At 46.8% G+C, this 18,146-nt stretch overlaps 1 protein-coding gene across 1 annotated transcript in view; it reads left to right on the top strand.

Moving 5' to 3' along the window:
- The window catches only part of LOC147096877 (cation channel sperm-associated auxiliary subunit gamma-like), a 297,982-nt gene extending 280,226 nt beyond the window's left edge, over positions 1-17,756 (top strand). Inside the window, exons 23-25 of the mRNA XM_085973141.1 lie at positions 10,049-10,175; positions 11,853-12,011; positions 17,336-17,756. Coding sequence (XP_085829267.1) covers positions 10,049-10,175; positions 11,853-12,010 — 285 coding nt within the window. The 3' untranslated portion in view covers position 12,011; positions 17,336-17,756. The remainder of the gene's footprint in view (positions 1-10,048; positions 10,176-11,852; positions 12,012-17,335) is intronic.
- The last annotated feature ends 390 nt before the right edge of the window (positions 17,757-18,146 follow it).

Genomic DNA, 18,146 nt, shown 5'->3' with positions numbered 1-18,146 from the left:
GCCAATGGAAGGATTTCTCTTTGACCTCCATTGACTTCGCTTTTGCTAGGAGTCCTTGGTGCAATATTCAATTAAAAGCTGCCTTTCTTCTGTCATTCACCTCATGCATCCATGTCTGGATCAAGGCTGTGATGAGGTCTAGAACCGAAGGTCAAAAAACAATGGCCCAGAAATTCGGGTCTCCACGGGTGAGTCTGCACAGGGTACTCACCCGTAGGCCCGATGCAAGTGCCGGTTTCCTGCATGCACTGCGCATGCGCGGGAAACCGGCACTTCTGTTCCTCTGAAAGCAGGGGTTAAGAGGTCGAACGCGTGCGCGGGGGAGGCTGCGCGTGCGCATTGAACTTAGTTTTTTTTTACAGGTTTTCCCGGGAGGGTAAGTCTGCAGAGTTTAGAAATATAAAAAGCAGGCGTATGGCCTGCTTTTTACAAGGTAAGTGGTGAATTAATTAAAATTAAAACATTTTTCCCCACAGGTTTATTATTTTTAAATACTTTAAAGCAAGGTAAGTTGATTTTTAGCCCCGTTAGAAAATAAAATTATTTTTTTCAAAAATTTAAATTGTTTAAAATAGTTATTTCATGTAATTTATAGTTTATTTAAAAAATGTGATGTTTTTAAAAAATTTATTTGAAGATTTAGTGCTGTTTTGGGGCCGTAGTATTTATAAGTCTTGACAGCTCTTCCTGTCAGACTTATGAATGGAGCATTCCCTGCTCTGATTGGCTGCCCATGGTCCACGTGATCCCAGGGGACGCATCGAACTAACTGCGCCCCTGGGATACGCAAGCACTGCGCGCTGGCAGCTGGACCAGGCCCCGGATCGGAATTCCACGGGAGCCCAGAGCTCAACAGCCGGCGCGCAAGGTAAGTGCAGATCGGGGGCTTGCACCCGCGGGAAGTCCCCGACCCGAATTTCTGGGCCATTGAAATGTTTAATTGTAAATGAATGCCATGTCGCTCCACGAGCACCATTAATGCTTTCTCCTGTCTGTAATGTCTGAAACCTAGCTGAACATCTGGTTGACCTAAATCTGTATTCATGTAACTGCCAGCTAAGTTTTCTGTTCACTTGCTTCATGTTTATTAAGGGTGCATTTACACCACAAAACGTTCACTTTGCATCAATGTTACAGTTACAGTATACATACCACCAAATTCAAAGTCAGGGCCTGACAGAGTAAAACAAAGGAGTTTTGCTGCACTTTGTCCAAAGACAGGTTGGGCCATCACTCCAGATTTGCACTATACACTTGTAGTTAACTACAAGTGTAAACCACTTTGCACCAATGATTAGCTTGGAAGTACCAATTCTCTGAGTTTGAGCTACATAATAGTGGGCAGGGTTTCATACCAAGACTGCAGTTACAGTAAAAATGCAGCCTGAATCTGATATTAGACTTCTCCTGATACCAGAAGGAAGTTGAGTGAGACTCTCTGGAGGAGGTAATCCAACGTTGCTGCACTTCAGAGTCAGTTTGGGCCTTAGCGCTCAATTTACACTCTAGGTTGTGCACTGATGCAAAGCAGTTTCTGCTTTGAATTGCTGCCATGCTTATGGAGCGTGGATGAACCCTAAGCGATCAGTCTTTAGTATCCTAGTTGCTAATTAGGATCTAGGTTTGGTTCTGCATAGCTTAAAGTAGTTTCCTTTCAGACCACTTAGCACCTGTGATCTGAAGTATCTGTCATTGAAAGCTACACTGTTGGTGGCATTGGTTTCAGCACATAGGATTAATGAGATCGAACCATCTTATTCATTTGGTCATTCTGAGCAGTTGTCGGAATACATCTCTCCTGGCAAAAGTGGTATCCCATTCCCATCTCCCCACAAATGTGAACTAGAACATTATTTCCACTATGCGCATGCTAGTAGAGTCTTTTGCATTTTCATAGAAGTTCAGACATATCAACCCCGATTTTAACTTGAGTCGCCAATCAGGTGAGCAGGGATCAGTGCGAGCGGGTTTCCCCCATGATGGTACCAGTGTGAGGCCCGGGTGATTTTAACTCACGGACCTCTTTTCCATATGTTGGCGCTTTGCCCACATGAGCGTGCCAGGAATTGGGCAGCCCACCCACTTGACATGCGCAATTTACGGCGGGCCTCCTGAGGCCTATTTAATGCGAGAATGTTCCTCTGCTGGAAACAATTGTGGCACCATAGATGAGTTGGGGGCTACCCCAAGTTTTTCTGAAGCCTCCCTGAAGGTTCTAGTGGAGGAGGTCAGGACAAGGAAGGAGATACAGTTCCTCACTACTTGCAAGAGCATCCCCGCTTGTGCAGGCCTGGACAGAGGTGGCTGAGAGGGTCAGTGCCATGAGCATCACCCCAGGACCTGGCTTCACTGTAGGTAGAGGTACAATGATCTCACAAAAACAGCAAGGGTGAGTACAGTTCTTCATCTCTCCACCTCAACAGCATATGACAACACTCCTTCCACCCTCTTCCCCCACCACTCTCAAGAGAGGAATTTCACAATTTTTTTCTGAACTAGCTGCAGGTTCTTCCCTCTGGTACTTTGCTTCTCTCAGGAGATTATGTGGTTGTGGGGTGGGTCAATGCTGTACATGGCTGACTGTGTCTGAAAGAGCTGGCCTTGATGGGCCTAACGGCCTTTGCTTGCCCTTCTTTTGGTATGTATGTTTAGATGTAACTCAGCACAGACTAAGGATCAAGCCTGGAACTTTTATTAGGTCTGTGCATTTAGCTTCCCATTGGAGAAGCACACTGAGCTATCATGGGGTCAGAGTTTTACCGAAGGAAAGATATACTTGCCTTAGAAGGAGTGCAATGGAAGTTCACTAGACTGATTCCTGGGATGGGGGTTTGTCCTATGCGGAGAGATTGAGTAGACTAGGCCTATATTCCCTAGAGTTTAGAAGAATGAGAGGTGATCTCATTGAAATGTATAAAATTCTTAAGGGGCTTGACAGGGTAGATGCTGAGAGGATGTTTCCCCTGACTGGAGAGTCTAGAACTAGGGGTCACAGTCTCAGAATAAGGGGTCGGCCATTTAGGACTGAGATGAAGAGAGATTTCTTCACTCAAAAGGCTGTGAACCTTTGGAATTTTCTACCCCAGACGGCTGTGACTGCTCAGTCGTTGAGTATATTCAAGACCGAGATCGATAGATTTGTGGATACTAAGGGAATCAAGGGATACGGGGATAGTGCGGGAAGGTGGAGTTGAGGTCGAAGATTAGCCATGATCGTATTGAATGGCGGAGCAGACCCGAAGGGCCGAATGGACTACTCCTGCTCCTATTTTTTATGTTCTTTGATTTAAATTATTTCTTAAATCCAATCAACTGATAAGTTACACAGAGATGTGAAAATTGGAGCTTAAACAAGCAGTGTGTGTAGTCAAAAACAAGGCTATGTAGGAATTGCCGAATTCCTACAAATAATTGAGATCGACACAGGAGAACAATGAAACAGGTCTTTACTCAATGGAGATGCCACGAGGACAGCCTGGGCAGTCACGTGGTTTGCGACGTGATGTCATCGCGTTTGCCCGCATTTTCCGCGCTCTTAAAGGGGCCACGCCCCGTACATGCAAACTCTATATACAAAACACAGTAATGCCTAACACAATGGTACAGGCTTAGGCTGGTGTTAGAACATCGTTAAAGAGAATTATGTACAGTTAGCCAGAGTCATTCAGTGGTTCTGCCACATGCGCCCCCCCAGAATTCGCTTTAACAGACAAAGTCAAACGGTGAGGGGGTCTGACGAGCCTGTCAGAACAACTCCTGTACTCTCGAGGCGGAGACTGCAGGGCGGCCGGCGGTCTGGCGGGCAGTCGCACTTGGTCTGCCATAACGACGATGGGTGGCCGACCCCGTCTTGGCAGTTGTGCTGTCTCGACGGGGCGGTCGAGGTCCAAATGTGCTGGTTTTAAGCGATCGACCGAAATGTGGTCCGGTTTACCACCAACATCTACCGTGAAGGTTTTGTCCCCTGCTTCCAACACGCGGAAGGGACCGGTATTTGGGGCCTTGAGCGGATCCCTATGTGCGTCATGGCGAATAAAAACGTACTCAGCCTTGTGAAGCTCCGTGGGAACGTGTGACCTCTGCAGCCCGTGGTGCGAAGTGGGCACCGGTGCGAAACATCTGGCCGCCTCTTGGTGACTAGCAAGCTGGGCAGACATGGACCATGGCGCCATCGATATTGGTAGGAAGTCCCCTGGGACTCGCAGCGGCTGACCGTACACGAGTTCCGCAGATGAAGAGTGAAGGTCTTCTTTGGGGGCCGTGCGAAGGCCCAATAGGACCCACGGTAGCCTGTCTACCCATCCAACGTCCTGGAGGCTGGCCCTCAGGGTGGCTTTCATTGAGCGGTGGAAGCGTTCGCAGAGGCCATTCACCTGTGGGTGGTAGGCTGTGGTGCGGTGTAATTTGACACCGAGTCCTTGGGCCACTGCATTCCAGAGTTCGGAGGAAAACTGCGGTCCCCTGTCCGACGAAATATCTGCGGGCACTCCGAAACGGGCGATCCAGGAGGAAATGAACGCCCTGGCCCCGTCCGCCGAAGTAGTGGATGACAGGGGAACCGCCTCCGGCCATCTGGTGGTGCGGTCAATCATGGTCAGGATGTGTGAAAAACCATGGGAGGGTGGGAGTGGTCCTACCAGGTCCACATTGACATGGTCAAAACGTCGCTCCGGAACTGTGAAGGCAGCCAACGGAGCTTTGATGTGGCGCTGTACCTTTGCCTTTTGGCAGACCACACAGGTGTTGGCCCAGTCGCGGACATCCTTATGCATGCCATGCCATACAAATTTTGCGGACATCAGTTTCTGAGAGGCCTTCATTCCAGGGTGTGACAACCCATGTATGGCATCGAAGACTTTGCGGCGCCAGACGACCAGCACGACAGGGCGAGGATCCTGTACGGAGACGTCGCACAACAGCGTGGTACCTGCCGAATGGAACTTGACGTCGGCCAACTGGAGGCCGGTGATGGCCGTTCTGTAAGCTTGGACTTCCGGGTCTGAGGCTTGGTCCGCTGCCATGAGGGCGTTCGTCGATGCCCAAATGAACCGTATTGACGACCGTGCGGGAGAGGCAGTCTGCCACCAGGTTGTCCTTACTGGCCACGTGCCGTATATCCGTGGTGAATTCGGATATGTAGGTCAGTTGACGCTGCTGTTGGGCTGACCACAGTTCGGCGGCCTTGGACATTGCAAAGGTCAGCGGCTTATGGTCCACGAAGGCAGTGAAAGGACGTCCTTCCAGAAGGAACCGAAAATGGCGGCTGGCCAGAAAAAGGGCGAGCAACTCCCGGTCGAACGTGCTGTATGCACTCTCGTTCTGCCATAGTTGATGGCTGAAGAATGCCAACGGCTGCCACGTCCCGTACACCCACTGCTGTTGCACGGCACCGACTGCCTAGTCCGATGCATCGGTGGTGAGGGCGATGGTGGCTCCTGGCAGCGGGTGCGCCAGCATAGTCGCGTTGGCTAAGGCGCTTTTGGTGTCGGCGAACGCTCGGGCCATGTCATCTGTCCAGTCTACCAGGTTCTTGCCAGTCTTGCCCTTGAGGGCCTCGTACAGGGGCCACATGAGTAGTGCCGCCTTAGGCACGAAACAGTGGTAAAAATTTACCATGCCTAAGAATTCCTGCAGGGCCTTTATGTTCTGCGGGCGTGGAAAGGATGTCACCGCCTCTACCTTCGAAGGTAAAGGAACCGCTCCCTCTGAGGTGATGCGATGCCCCAGGAAGTCAATTTGGTGCAGGCCAAACTGACACTTGGCTGGGTTGATAATCAGGCCGTGTTGGCTGAGGCGTCAAAAAAGGGTGCGTAGGTGACAGGTATGTTCTTCCTTGGTAGGACTGGCAATTAGAATATCATCCAGGTAGACGAAGAGGAACTTGAGGTCCCGCAGCACAGATTCCATTAGGCGTTGGAAAGCCTGGGCGGCGTTCTTTAACCCAAACGGCATCCGTAAAAACTCGAAGAGGCCGAATGGGGCGATGACTGCGGTCTTCTGGACGTCCTGTGGATGAACTGGGACCTGGTGGTAGCCTTGGACGAGGTCGGCTTTTGAGAAAACGGTGTTCCCTGCCAAATGGGCAGAGAAATCCTGGATATGGGGAATCGGGTACCGTTCTGGAGTGGTGGCATCGTTTAGTCGTCGATAGTCGCCACATGGCCGCCATCCACCGCCAGGCTTCGGGACGATATGGAGGGGTGAAGACCAGGGATTATTCGACCGGCGAATAATCCCTAACCGTTCCATGGTGGCGAACTCCACCTTTGCGACCGCCAGCTTGCCAGGTTACAGGCGCCGGGCCTGCGCGTAGACCGGGGGGCCGTTGGTGGTGATGTGGTATTCCACACCATGTTTCGTGGCTGTGGAGGAGAACGTGGGTCTTGTCAGGGCGAGGAATTCGCTGAGCAGGCGAGCGAACTCATCAGGAGTCGGGAACGCACAGGAGACGGTGCGTGACGTAGTGTTACTGCAATAACACGGAAGAGAATTAAAAGTGGCTGCGTTGAACAGCCGCCGGTTCCGAACGTCGACCAGGAGGCTGTTGGCGCACAGGAAATCCACGCCGAGGAGGGGCTGGGAAACTTTGGCCATAACAAACTCCCAGTGAAAACGTTTCCCCCCAAGGCACAACTCCACTCGCCGTCTGCCGAAGGTCCAAATTGTGCCGCCATTGGCCGCTTCAAGGGCGGGGCCGTGATTCCCCGTCTGCACATCGAGGGCGGACGCGGGTAAAATGCTGCACTGCGCTCCGGTGTCGCACAGAAAACGACGACCGGAGAGGGTATCGGTGATGAACAGCAATTTTCCCGCATTGCCGATCGCCATCGCGGCTGTGGGGTGCCTGTTAGACCCGTTCCTCGGTGGCCGCAGTGTCAGATGATGCTGGGGTTTTTTGGGGGGAAAACTGCAGGGAGGGCGGCAATGCTTTGCCTTCGCACCGAACTGTGTGTGGTAGAAACATAGCCCAGCAGGCTGACGAGCTGGGGCGGCGTCTGTGGGGGATGGGTGCCTCGTGGCGGTGCAGTACTGCCGAGTTACAGCGAACATTTTGTCAGCCTCCGCCGCGAGTGTTGCGCAGTCTTCAGCTTCAGATCTGGCCAGGGCAGTTTGTACCTGTTCAGGCAGTTGGCTGAGGAAAATTTTGCGGAATCGGAAACATTGCCATTCTGAGCCCAGGAGTGTGAGCATTTGGCTCCTCAACTCTGAAGACTTGGAGTCCCCGAGCCCGGGCACAGCGAGTAATCGACGGGCGTGGTCCGATTTTGTGAGCCCAAAAACTTGCAGTAACCGCGCTTTGAGGGTTTCATACTTGCGCTTGGGTTTTCGAGGAGGCTGACGATCCGAGAGGCGGTAGAGCTGTCGAGTGCGGAGACCACGTAAAGATACTTGGTCTGATCCGCATCGATGTTCCTCAGGGCGAACTGGGCCTCGACCTGAATAAAACGAGGGTGCTTGCTGCTCCCAGAACTGCGGTAGCTTTAGCGAAATGGCATTTGCCTCCATGCTGTGCTCTTCTTCTGTGAAAACGTTCACAAAAACGGGGTCACCAATGTAGGAATTGCTTAGGCTGGTGTTAGAACATCGTTAAAGAGAATTATGTACAGTTAGCCAGAGTCATTCAGTGGTTCTGCCACAGCTACATGAATTTTGACTTTTGCCAGATTTCTTTGTGGTCTGTATCCTTGATGAAATCAGTCAGTGTTTGAGAGGTATGGCTGCTACTTGAGAGGATGTATTTCGCTGGTTGTCTTTCTCACATTTTGATTTGTGCATATATCCAGATTTGTTTGAGCTCAGACATTTTGTGTACACAACCTCAGTAAACTGACAAGCTCACATGGGTCTCGAGTAGTGTTTTCAGTATTATTATATTCTACTGTTTGTGAATAAAATGCTGTGATTTTTCCTCTTATTAACATGCTCTATTTTAGCAATATTGAGAAGACTATCTGAAAACCACAAGAAGCTAGACACCATCCAGGACAAAGCAGTCCACTTATATGGCAGCCCATCCACCACCTTAAATATCCACTCCCTCCATCACCGGGGAACTGTGCCTGTAGTGTGTATTATCTATTGGATGCACTGCAGCAACTCTCCTAGTCTTCCTTGATAACACCTTGTAAACTCGAAACCTTCACCAGTAGGTGCATGAGAATACCATAACTAAAAGTCACACACCATCCTGAGGGACATATATCGCCATTCCTTCATCGCTGGGTGAAAATTCCCGAACTCCCTGTCTAACTGGGAATACCTTCACCACATGGACTGCCACGCTTCAAGAAGAAGACTCACCACCACCTTCTCAAGGGCAACTAGGGATGGGTAATAAAGACTAGTGACACCCACATACGGAGAATGATTAATAAAGATAATCAGACAATGCATCAGAAATTGACCGGTAATGGGTGTAAAATCTAACTATATTAACTGCAAAAGAACCTATGACGTCTGTGACAGAGGATAAAAAGAAAAATAAATTAGGCTATAAATTAAACACGAGAGACTGATAAAAAATGCAGCCTACAAATTGAAGACATATCAGACACTTTGGGGGAGAAATTCACTATCGTCCAGTTTGGGGTGCTAATTTTTGAAAGTTTGATAAATTCGCCGTTTGTGCTCCAAGAAGGAAGTGGAGCGCTAAATCAAGCACTCCACTTCCTTCTTGGAGCGCAATCGGCAGCAGGCGGGACAGAGACTTCAGCAGCGCTGTACCCTGGGCCGTGCAGTGCTGCCGCATTCAAAGGCTCCTTCCCTCCCTTAAAGGGAAAGGCCATCGCTGCAGGCACTGCAATTTAAAAAGTACCGACCTGGACCACCAAGGCAGCTGCGATCCCGCGCGATCAGCCCGGCACTCAAGCAGATTGATCAGCAGAGTGCCGGGCTGATCGATCGCGGGCAGGAACATGCGGAAAAAAACTGGAACACGAAAGGTACGTTTTTTTTTACTTACCTCGGCCACGTCGCCTTTAATCATCACCCCCAAAGCAGCCAGCCACCCAATGCACACCTTCTGCAGCTGTCGGTGTTTTCGACTGGCGCCGCTGCAGGGGGCAGAAGTTAATTTCAGGTCCGGGGCGATGTGCACGGCGATGACATCATGATCTCCAGGCAAAGGAGATCGGGGCGCAACATTGTAGCACCGCCACAAAACTCCCGCCGAATATGGCAGGAGTCAATTTCAGCAATGCGCCCGGTTGCAAAGCCATTTGCGCTCCGTTAGTGCCTCCGGAAGTGCTAATAGGAGGTGCAAAGGCACCCAATTTTGCCCCCTGTAATACTCCACTGTTAGCATGTCCAGGGATCTCTGATGCTGCCTCAGCTACCTTTTAGCAATATAATCTCCATGTTTTATTAGGTGTCTGCTCCTTAACCATGTCTCCCCTGAGCTGTGCACTAATCTTTGTTTTCATTTCTTTAAACAATAAGCTCATTATATCATATCTTTTCTTGGAATCTCTTGATCATTGTATGACAAAACATTTCCCATTTATTTTAATTTTATTGCCCACTTTGTGTGGCACATGTTTATTTAACAACATTGAATTTTGTAGGGTAACGCATTCTTCACTATCAACAATGAATTGTAAATTGTCAATTTTGATCAAATTGTTTTGGCTGCCAAATTCGGTGTCGCAATAAAACCGCTTTTCTGAAGGAACGAAAATATCCCCTTCATTATGAGTCTCACTGGGTTTATCCCAAGGCACCTGTTGCAGCCCCCAAATCCATTGAGTTGCCCTGGATGAATCTACTTGAATACCTCGAGGTATTTATTGAGGGGATTGAACCAATTCTGGAAAACAAAATAAGGAGCCACTTCTCCTAAAAATCAAGGAGATAAAGATACCGCTCACTTAATCATCCTCTAGTCATCTACATTTCATTTTTGAAGAACACTCAGGTTTCACTGAACCATAGATAAACTTAAATTCAAATTCCGAACGCTCTTTGTTATTTAATTGTATTTAGAATGTCCTAAAATGAATGAATGTAGCTTTAAGTAATTAAGTAGTCCTCCTTTCTCTCTTTGGTTCAGATTACATTGTCCATATTGTGGTTTATTCTGTTTTCCTTCGTTATCATTCGCTGCTACCAAAGTTGGCTTGAAAAAAGAGTTAAAATGTTATCGGCTGTCGAACCAATGATCTTGCCTGCTCGCTCAAGTACGTAATTTATCAATTTAGTTACACATTAGATGTAGTATAGACAAGAGTGCACTTTTGTCTCAGGGATCAGTTTCACGCTCCCCTTTTGATTTTCACCTTCGAATCTCACAGCCCTTTGCCTCTGACCTGCTGGTCTTCTGCCAGCCAGGCCCTGATCATCACCCTCTATCCTGCTCTCAACACAGAGTCACAGATGAGTGAGGTGAGCATTATTAATGAAATCAGCTCACCTCTGAAAGCCTGCTGGCAGGAATAGCTACAGCTACTAATTTGGAGTACTACTCCTGCGCCAAGGCTGTCACTCCATGTGCTGGCGCTTTTGCAACAATGCATTTTTGTGCTGCCATTGCATGGGTGGAACTGTTTCCAATTTTCCGATGTTCCCTCATTTAAATACAGTTGGCACACTCCCAGCATGATTGGCGTCACGCACTGGAAGTACAGAGGTCATATTTCGTGACCAGGAGTGGATATGACCTGATGCATCTCGTCATAGAGGCACCTGCACTTCCAGTTGGCAGCAACATTTGAAATTGGACATTTTCCATTTTCTACTGACATGAGGCAAGAGCCTGCTAATGTCCAAAGGGCAGAGATGACAGCCTATGAGAGGCAAAGTGCTTTGAATGGCACAATCCACTAGTAACATTGAAACTAAACTGTAGTGTATGTAACCGTTCCACCTTTAAGAGAACTATTTTAAGAGTTGCACTACTTTATCTTGGCTACTGTATACTGTAATACCGGTGGTGACCACACCGGTATATAAGTGCTGTGTAATGATTTATTGGGCAGTTCCGCCCTGACCTTCGACTAGTAAAGACCTGTTGAATTTTACTCTTGTTGTCTGTGTAGTAATTCTCAATATAACACACAGACTTAACATAAACAAATAAACATCCAATGAAACAAGCAATGGTGCAATGCCAACAAAACCCAAAGATGGCAAAAAAGGAGTAATCTCATCCAAAGTTTGGACAATTTTGAAGCTACTTCTGTATAAATATCCAGTCAGCAACTGTATGAAACATGACAGTTCCTGAGTCACTGGAACTCTGGAAAGGTCTTGCCAAAGAAGGCAACCAATGAAGGATGTATAATAATAGAATGCAAAATTAGATATTCTGGAATTTTCTGTATTAGAAAAAACAGCAGTAAACTTTCTTTAAGGTATTAAATGGAAGGAATACAGGCAATGATCAAGAAGATTGTGCATGTTATGTGGAAGGAGCTGGCAAGATGGTCTGAATGGCCTTTTCTCGCTCCATGCTTTAAGTTCTTATGTTAAATCAGCAATAATGTGCTCAAACTGTCTGCTAGGCAGGTGACCTGCCCTTGACTTTCTTACATGGCTACTTCCTGATATTTGTCAGGTCATCGGTAGGATTTGATGAGAGCACTACAAAGGAAATTTGTGGATTAGTCACTCAGGTCACTCTCACACACCTCCCAACAACTAGCTATAGACTAAGGAGTGAAAAGGGAAAAATAAATATCAAACTTGTAAATGGAGAGAAAGCTAATCCAAATTCCAGTTTCAAACTGAGTTTTCATCCCTAATGTGCTCATGATGCCTTATTAATCGACTGTCATTAGCAATGAGTTTTCTGTCTTTTTCATTATTATGTCTGTTTTTTCTGTTAACATGTATTCACGTTGCTGGCCTCATTCTAGAGGACTCCGAAATCCTTTATGTACACAACGCAAATGATATTAGCCAATCGACCACCTCCTCAAATACCTCACCGCATGCATCATCCACCATGCTCAACAATAGTATGAACATCCAACATTCCAAGAGGCTGCACACTAGTGGGGCGTCTCGTTACTGAAGTAAGTATTCATTCGATTGGTTGCAGCTTTTTACAGCTTTCGTTCCATTTTGGGGATTTGAGCTAAACCTACACTGAACAGATGAATCCATCAACTCTATTATGGCTGTTAACAGCTCTTAGTGAAATCACTTTGGTTATTCTCAATTCTATGCCTAGTGGACATCATCCATAGCATATTGTTCCCTCAAATTTAACACTTAGGCCCATCTGCATTCGATAGACCCTGAGCTGGCCATTTTTTTGAAGTGTTCTACCTTCCAGTTAGATAACTCCAGGTGCAGTGAGCCAAATGGTCTCCTGTATGGCAGTTTCTATAAGGCTCAGAAATCTTAATATTGCAGCAAATATGCTACTGAGATGTTACAAGTAGCTTTATTCCTATCACAAGGAAATTACGGTAATATTAAAAAAATATATATATACATGCTAAAAACCCTGATTAAAAATAATCCTGTATTATTTTTGTTGCTTTATTCTGTTTAATATTATCCCTTTTCTTTATTCTCTTCCTTCCCTGTTGTGTATCTTATCTTCAACCCTATTCCCACCAAACTGCTAACCACCAACTTCCCTTCCTTCCCCATGTTAGCTGATATTATTAATGGATTTCTCTCCTAAGGTACTGTCCCCCTCCCCTTCAAATCTGCTGTCATCACCACTCTCCTCAAAAAACTCACCTTGACCCCTCTGTCCTTGCAAACTACCACCCCATCTTCAACCTCACTTTCCTCTCCAAAGTCCTTGAACATGTTGTCACCTCCCAAATACGTGTTCATTTTTCCTGTAACTCCATGTTTGAATCCTTCCAATCAGGTTTCCACCCCTGCAACAGTACTGAAACCTCCCTGATCAAAGTAACAAATGACATCCTTCTCGACCTGTCTGCAGCCTTTGACACAGTTTGACCACACCATCCTCCTCCAATACCTCTCCTACGTCGTCCAGCTGGGTGAGACTGCCCTCGCCTGGTTTCATTCTTAACTATCCAGTCGTAACCAGAGAACCATCTGCATTGGCTTCTCTTTACGCTCCATCACCGTTACCACTGGAGTTCCCAAATGATCAATCCTCGATCCCCTCCTATTTCTTATCTACATGCTGACCCTTGATAACATCATCCAAAAGCACAACGTCAGGTTCCACAGGTACGCTGACGACACCCAGCTCTAGCTTGCCACCATCTCTCTTGACCTCTCCACTGTCTGATTTGCCACACAGTTTGTCCAACATCCAGAAAATTGCTCCAACTAAATATTTGGAAGACTGAAGCCATTGTTTTCGGTCCTTAACTCATACTCTGTTCCCTAACCACCAATTCCATCCCTCTTTCTGGCAACTGTCTGCAGCTGAACCAGACCATTTGGAACCTCTGTCGTATTTGACACCAATATGAGCTTCCGACTACATATCCGTGCCATCACCGAGACTGCCAACTTCCACCTCCATAAGATTGCCCGACTCTGCTCCTGCCTCAGCTCATCTGCTGCTGAAACCCTCATCAGTCAGTGCTTTTGTTACTTTTAGACTTGACTATCCAATGCTCTCCTGACTGCCCACCCCATCTTCTACCCGACATAAACCTGAGCTCATTCAAAACTGTGCTGCCCGTATCCTAACTCGTACCAATTCCCCTTCACCCGTCACCCCTGTGTTTACTGACCTACATTTGCCTCCTAGTCCAGCAACCTCAATTTTAAAATTTTCAACCTTGTTTTCAAATTACTCCATGGCATCGCCCCTCCCTATCTCTGTATCCTCCTCCAGTCCTACAACCCTTCAAGAGCTCTGCACTCTTCCATCTAGCCTCTTGAGAATCCCCGATTTTAATCGCTCCTTCAGCTGCATAGGCCCTAAGCTCTGGAATTCCCTCCCCAAACCTCTCCGCCTCTCTACCCCTCTCATTTAAGACGCTCCTTAAACCTCTTTGACCAAGGTTTTGGCCATCAGTCCTAATATCCTTTACGTTGACAAATTTCGTCTGATAATGCTCTGTGAAACGACTTGGGGATTTTACTTCGTTAAAGGCGCTATATAAATGCAAGTTGTTGTTTTGTTCTATTTATTCTTTACCATCTGCATGTTTTATAATTATTCTCTAAGTGGATCTAGTCCCATTTTGGCGATAGCAAAATACTGCAGACGCTGGAAATCCGAAATAACAACTGGAAATGCTGGAAAAATTCAGCAGGCCAGGCAACATCCGTGGAGAGAGAAACAGAGTCAACGCTAACTCTATTTCTCTCTCCACGGATGTTGCCTGGCCTGCTGAGTTTTGCCAGCATTTTCTGTTAGTCCCATTTTGGAACTGGCTAAGGATCTTCCAGGCCCTATTCATAAAACAAGACTTCACTCATCAAAGGAGGGTAATAACCAGTAAATCGTGTTTGACTAACTTGATTGAGTTCTTTGATGACATAACGGAGAGGGTTGATTAAGGTAGTGCTGTTGATGTTGTGTATATGGACTTTCAAAAGGTGTTTGATGGTCCCACTTAATAGACTTGTTAGCAAAATTGAAGCCCTTGGGATTAAAGGAACAGTGGCACCATGGATACGCAACTGGTTAAGGGACAGAAAGCAGAGAGTAGTGGGGCATGGTTGTTTTTCAGACTGAAGGGAAGTATACAATGGTGTTCCCCAGGGGTCAGGATTAGGACCTCTGCTTTTTTTTGATATATATTAACAACCTGGACGTGGGTGTACAAAGCATAATTTTAAAGTTTGCGGATGACATGAAACTCGGAAATGTAGTAAATAACGAGGAGGATAGTAGCAGGCTTCAGGAGGACATAGACAGACTGGTAAAATGGGCAGGTGTATGGCAGGTGAAATTTAACACAGAGAAGTGTGAAGTGATGCATTTTGGTAGGAAGAATGAGGAGAGGCAATATAAACTAAAGGGTACAATTTTAAAGGGGGTGCAGGAACAGAGAGACTTGGGGTTGTATGTACACAATTATTTGAAGGTGGCAGGATAAGTTGAGAAGGCTGTTAAAAAAGCATATCGATCCTTGGCTATATTAATAGAGGCATAGAGAACAAAACCAAGGAAGTTATGCTAGACCTTTATAAATCATTGGTTAGACCTCAGCCGGAATATTGTCTTCAATTCTAGGCACCACAGTTTAGGAAGGATACCAAGGCCTTAGAGAGGGTGCAGAGAAAATTTACTTGAATGAGGTGTTAGTAGATATCAGGCTTCCTCAAACAGTTGGCATGGTGCCTGTGTGACTGAAGGACTCTCTGAGCCGCAGCTATGCTTCTCCATGTCTTGCCCCTTGTTCCAAGTGGAGTCTCTGAATTTGGAGGGCACTATCCTCAAATGGATCAGATCATGCAACGTTGCTGCACACCCCCCCACCCCGGCTTCCACCTCCACCTCCACCTCCTCACTTGTGGAGATCTGTCTCCTGTTGTACGCTGCCTTCTGCCAAAACAGAAGCTGGCATTCACTATATAACAATGTCTGTACGGAATCTGCCGACCCTGTCTTGTTTTGCACACTTTGTACAAAAATAATAAATTGCAGGACAACGGAGTATTACAGTTTAACTCTTTTAATAAGCATTAGGTCTGATCTTACTCATAGCAGTATAGTGGGGAAAAGATGGCGTTAGGACCCCTAGCCTGGGTCTTCTAAACAATAGTAGTCCTTACAGATGCCTGCAGGCCAATGACAACCCAGCATGTGATCACATGTGAATATAATAGCTATTCCTTACAGATGCCTGCGGGCCAATGATAATTCAATGTGCAAATGTTACAGACCCCACATGTGTGAAGGTACACAGTGTAGTGTTTATGAAGCTTGAAATGTGCAGCATGCAGGCAGCAGTAATGGAAGAAGAGGTAGCGGGTTGGACTGGGCATCATTGTGCTGAGGGTGGTGCTGCTGGACAAGGGATATGGTGAAAATCTTACATTGGAGCATCATGGCCACCCATGGGAAGGCGGAGAGAATTTACATGAATGCATGAGTTGAAGATAAGAGATCATGCCAGCATAGGAGCCAAGAGATTCGGCTAATCTTAATTTAGACAGAACATAAATAACAGGTGCTGTTGAACCAACCTACATTTCCCTACCCAGCTAATGAGGTTGAATTTTTTTCTCTGCTCTGCACCCATGTCCTCTTGGCATTGGTCCTGCCTGCCACCTCCTGCCATGTTCTTCTGCCCACAGCCTTCGAGACAGTATGGCCATAGTGGGAAGTACAGCACCTACTCCTCACCTGCACCTGCACTAGGATGTCAATGCTGTCGTCATCAAAGCAGGGGCACTGCTTCGTCCACAAGCGTTGCCAGACATGGCACACAGGTTTCCCAGCAACAAAAGTCACTTACTAAATACAGCCAGCCAAAAGAGAATGTAGTGAGACATGAAATGGGGAATTTTAACTCTTCCCCACTCGGTGGGAATGGAACAGGCTAGCAGTTAAAACAGAGCTGCTTCATTTTATGTTCTATTCTTGCGGATCTCCAATTTTAACAACACTAGTTTTGTCGGCAAATGAGGTTCATGTTGGACTCAGGTGGGAGCCTCATAAATAAACGCAAATTGGGGGCCCAGTTCATCAATAAGACATCGATTGGATTTTAACCAGGGCCTGAGCAGCAAAGCTGCTGCTTGATAAAAGCGGGTCAGGTAGAACTAAGAGGTCCTCCAAGGTAAATAAAAAAGCTTTCCTCTTTGGGAGCAGGAGTGCTCCTCTGGTCCCAGAAAGCCGTGACCTCTTTTGCCCTGAACTCCCTGACGCTCCCCATTTCCCGCGCCCCCGTCACTCCCACAAATTCCCCCAAAATGCCCTCCCTGCCACTTACCTACTTGTTGATGAGCCTTCCTTTGGTGACCAAACTTCCTTTCCTGCTTGCTGTCCAGCTATCGCTTCTCATCCATTTCAGGCAGGCAGCCGACCGGCAGCTTGTAGATGAAGCCCGGGAGTTAAAATACCCCAGGACTCCAATTTAGGCCAGCGAATACGTTGTACACTCGCCCAGCTTCTCACCCTCCCGAAAACTCCTGAGAGTTCAATTCTACCCCAAAGATCATAGACCGAAACAGGAAAGCATACAGGACATCCTTGGCATCATAACTTCTGGGATCTGCTGTTTTACACAAATATGATTAATATAGCAATTTAAAGAGATGACTTTATTGGAACTCAATTTGTACTTGCTATCTTAACTATGTCGAATTGCCAATCAGTAGCAATTGGCCAGTCAACTCCAGATACAGTGAACCAGTTGAGATAGAGAATTTTTATTGTTCCACTGTACTATAATTTTAGCATGTAGCTGAACTTCTTTTTTTATCTGTCTCACAGCTGCATTATTGAAGAATGATCACCAAAGCATCAAGCAAGTCAAGCACTCGAACAGCATGATCCCAATGTGGGTGGTGGTCACTGCAGTTTAAATGGAGCATGAGTCTAAGGTGATAGGGAATAAAGCAGGGATCTTAATATTTATTAAATGAGTGCACTCAGGAATGTTCCTGAAAGTACTTTGCCCCTTTGTACTTCCTGCAAATTCCTTATTACAGCAAACGCTCCTGTGATTGTTTTGTGGGATGTAATCATAATTCTATCCCTTAATTATTATTTTATTAGTCAGCCCTTATGATGAAAAATCTTCTCATAATTGGCTCCCAAAAATATCTCTCATGATTTTCATAAAAGCCTTTGAGTATTGGGACTTTATCCAGAAAGCTTTGTTTATTCTTCATTAAAGTTTTATCAAACCATACCTGGGTTTTCTGAAGTAATTCATGCATTCTTCTCACCGCCCCCCCCCGCCCCCTTTTCAATTTTCTCTCTTCCTCTCCTGAAGGTGCTGTCCCAAACTGAGGTACATACAGCTCTCCTCGCTCCAGCCATCCTCAGGCACATTACCCAAGTGGCTATTTCTCATGTTTGAGTCTGGACAGTGAATGCCAGCAGGTAGTTTGATTGTGGAAGCATCACAGCTAGCCCAAGTCTGTCCTCACTCAATGGCCACCCGTGTATACTTTCCAGCTGGAGTCACTAAATGGTCGCCAATCTTGGTTGTTTCCACCCCCCACCCCCGCCTCCGCCTTCCCTAGCCTAGGGGAGCTGGGCTGCAGTACTCCCCTGCTGGCTCAGCACAGACCAGCGA

The sequence above is a fragment of the Somniosus microcephalus genome, chromosome 34 (assembly GCF_052327205.1).
Source record: "Somniosus microcephalus isolate GS21.2 chromosome 34, FLI_Smic_1.0, whole genome shotgun sequence".
NCBI classification, from domain to species: Eukaryota; Metazoa; Chordata; class Chondrichthyes; order Squaliformes; family Somniosidae; genus Somniosus; species Somniosus microcephalus.
This window is presented reverse-complemented; position numbering and strand designations above follow the sequence as displayed.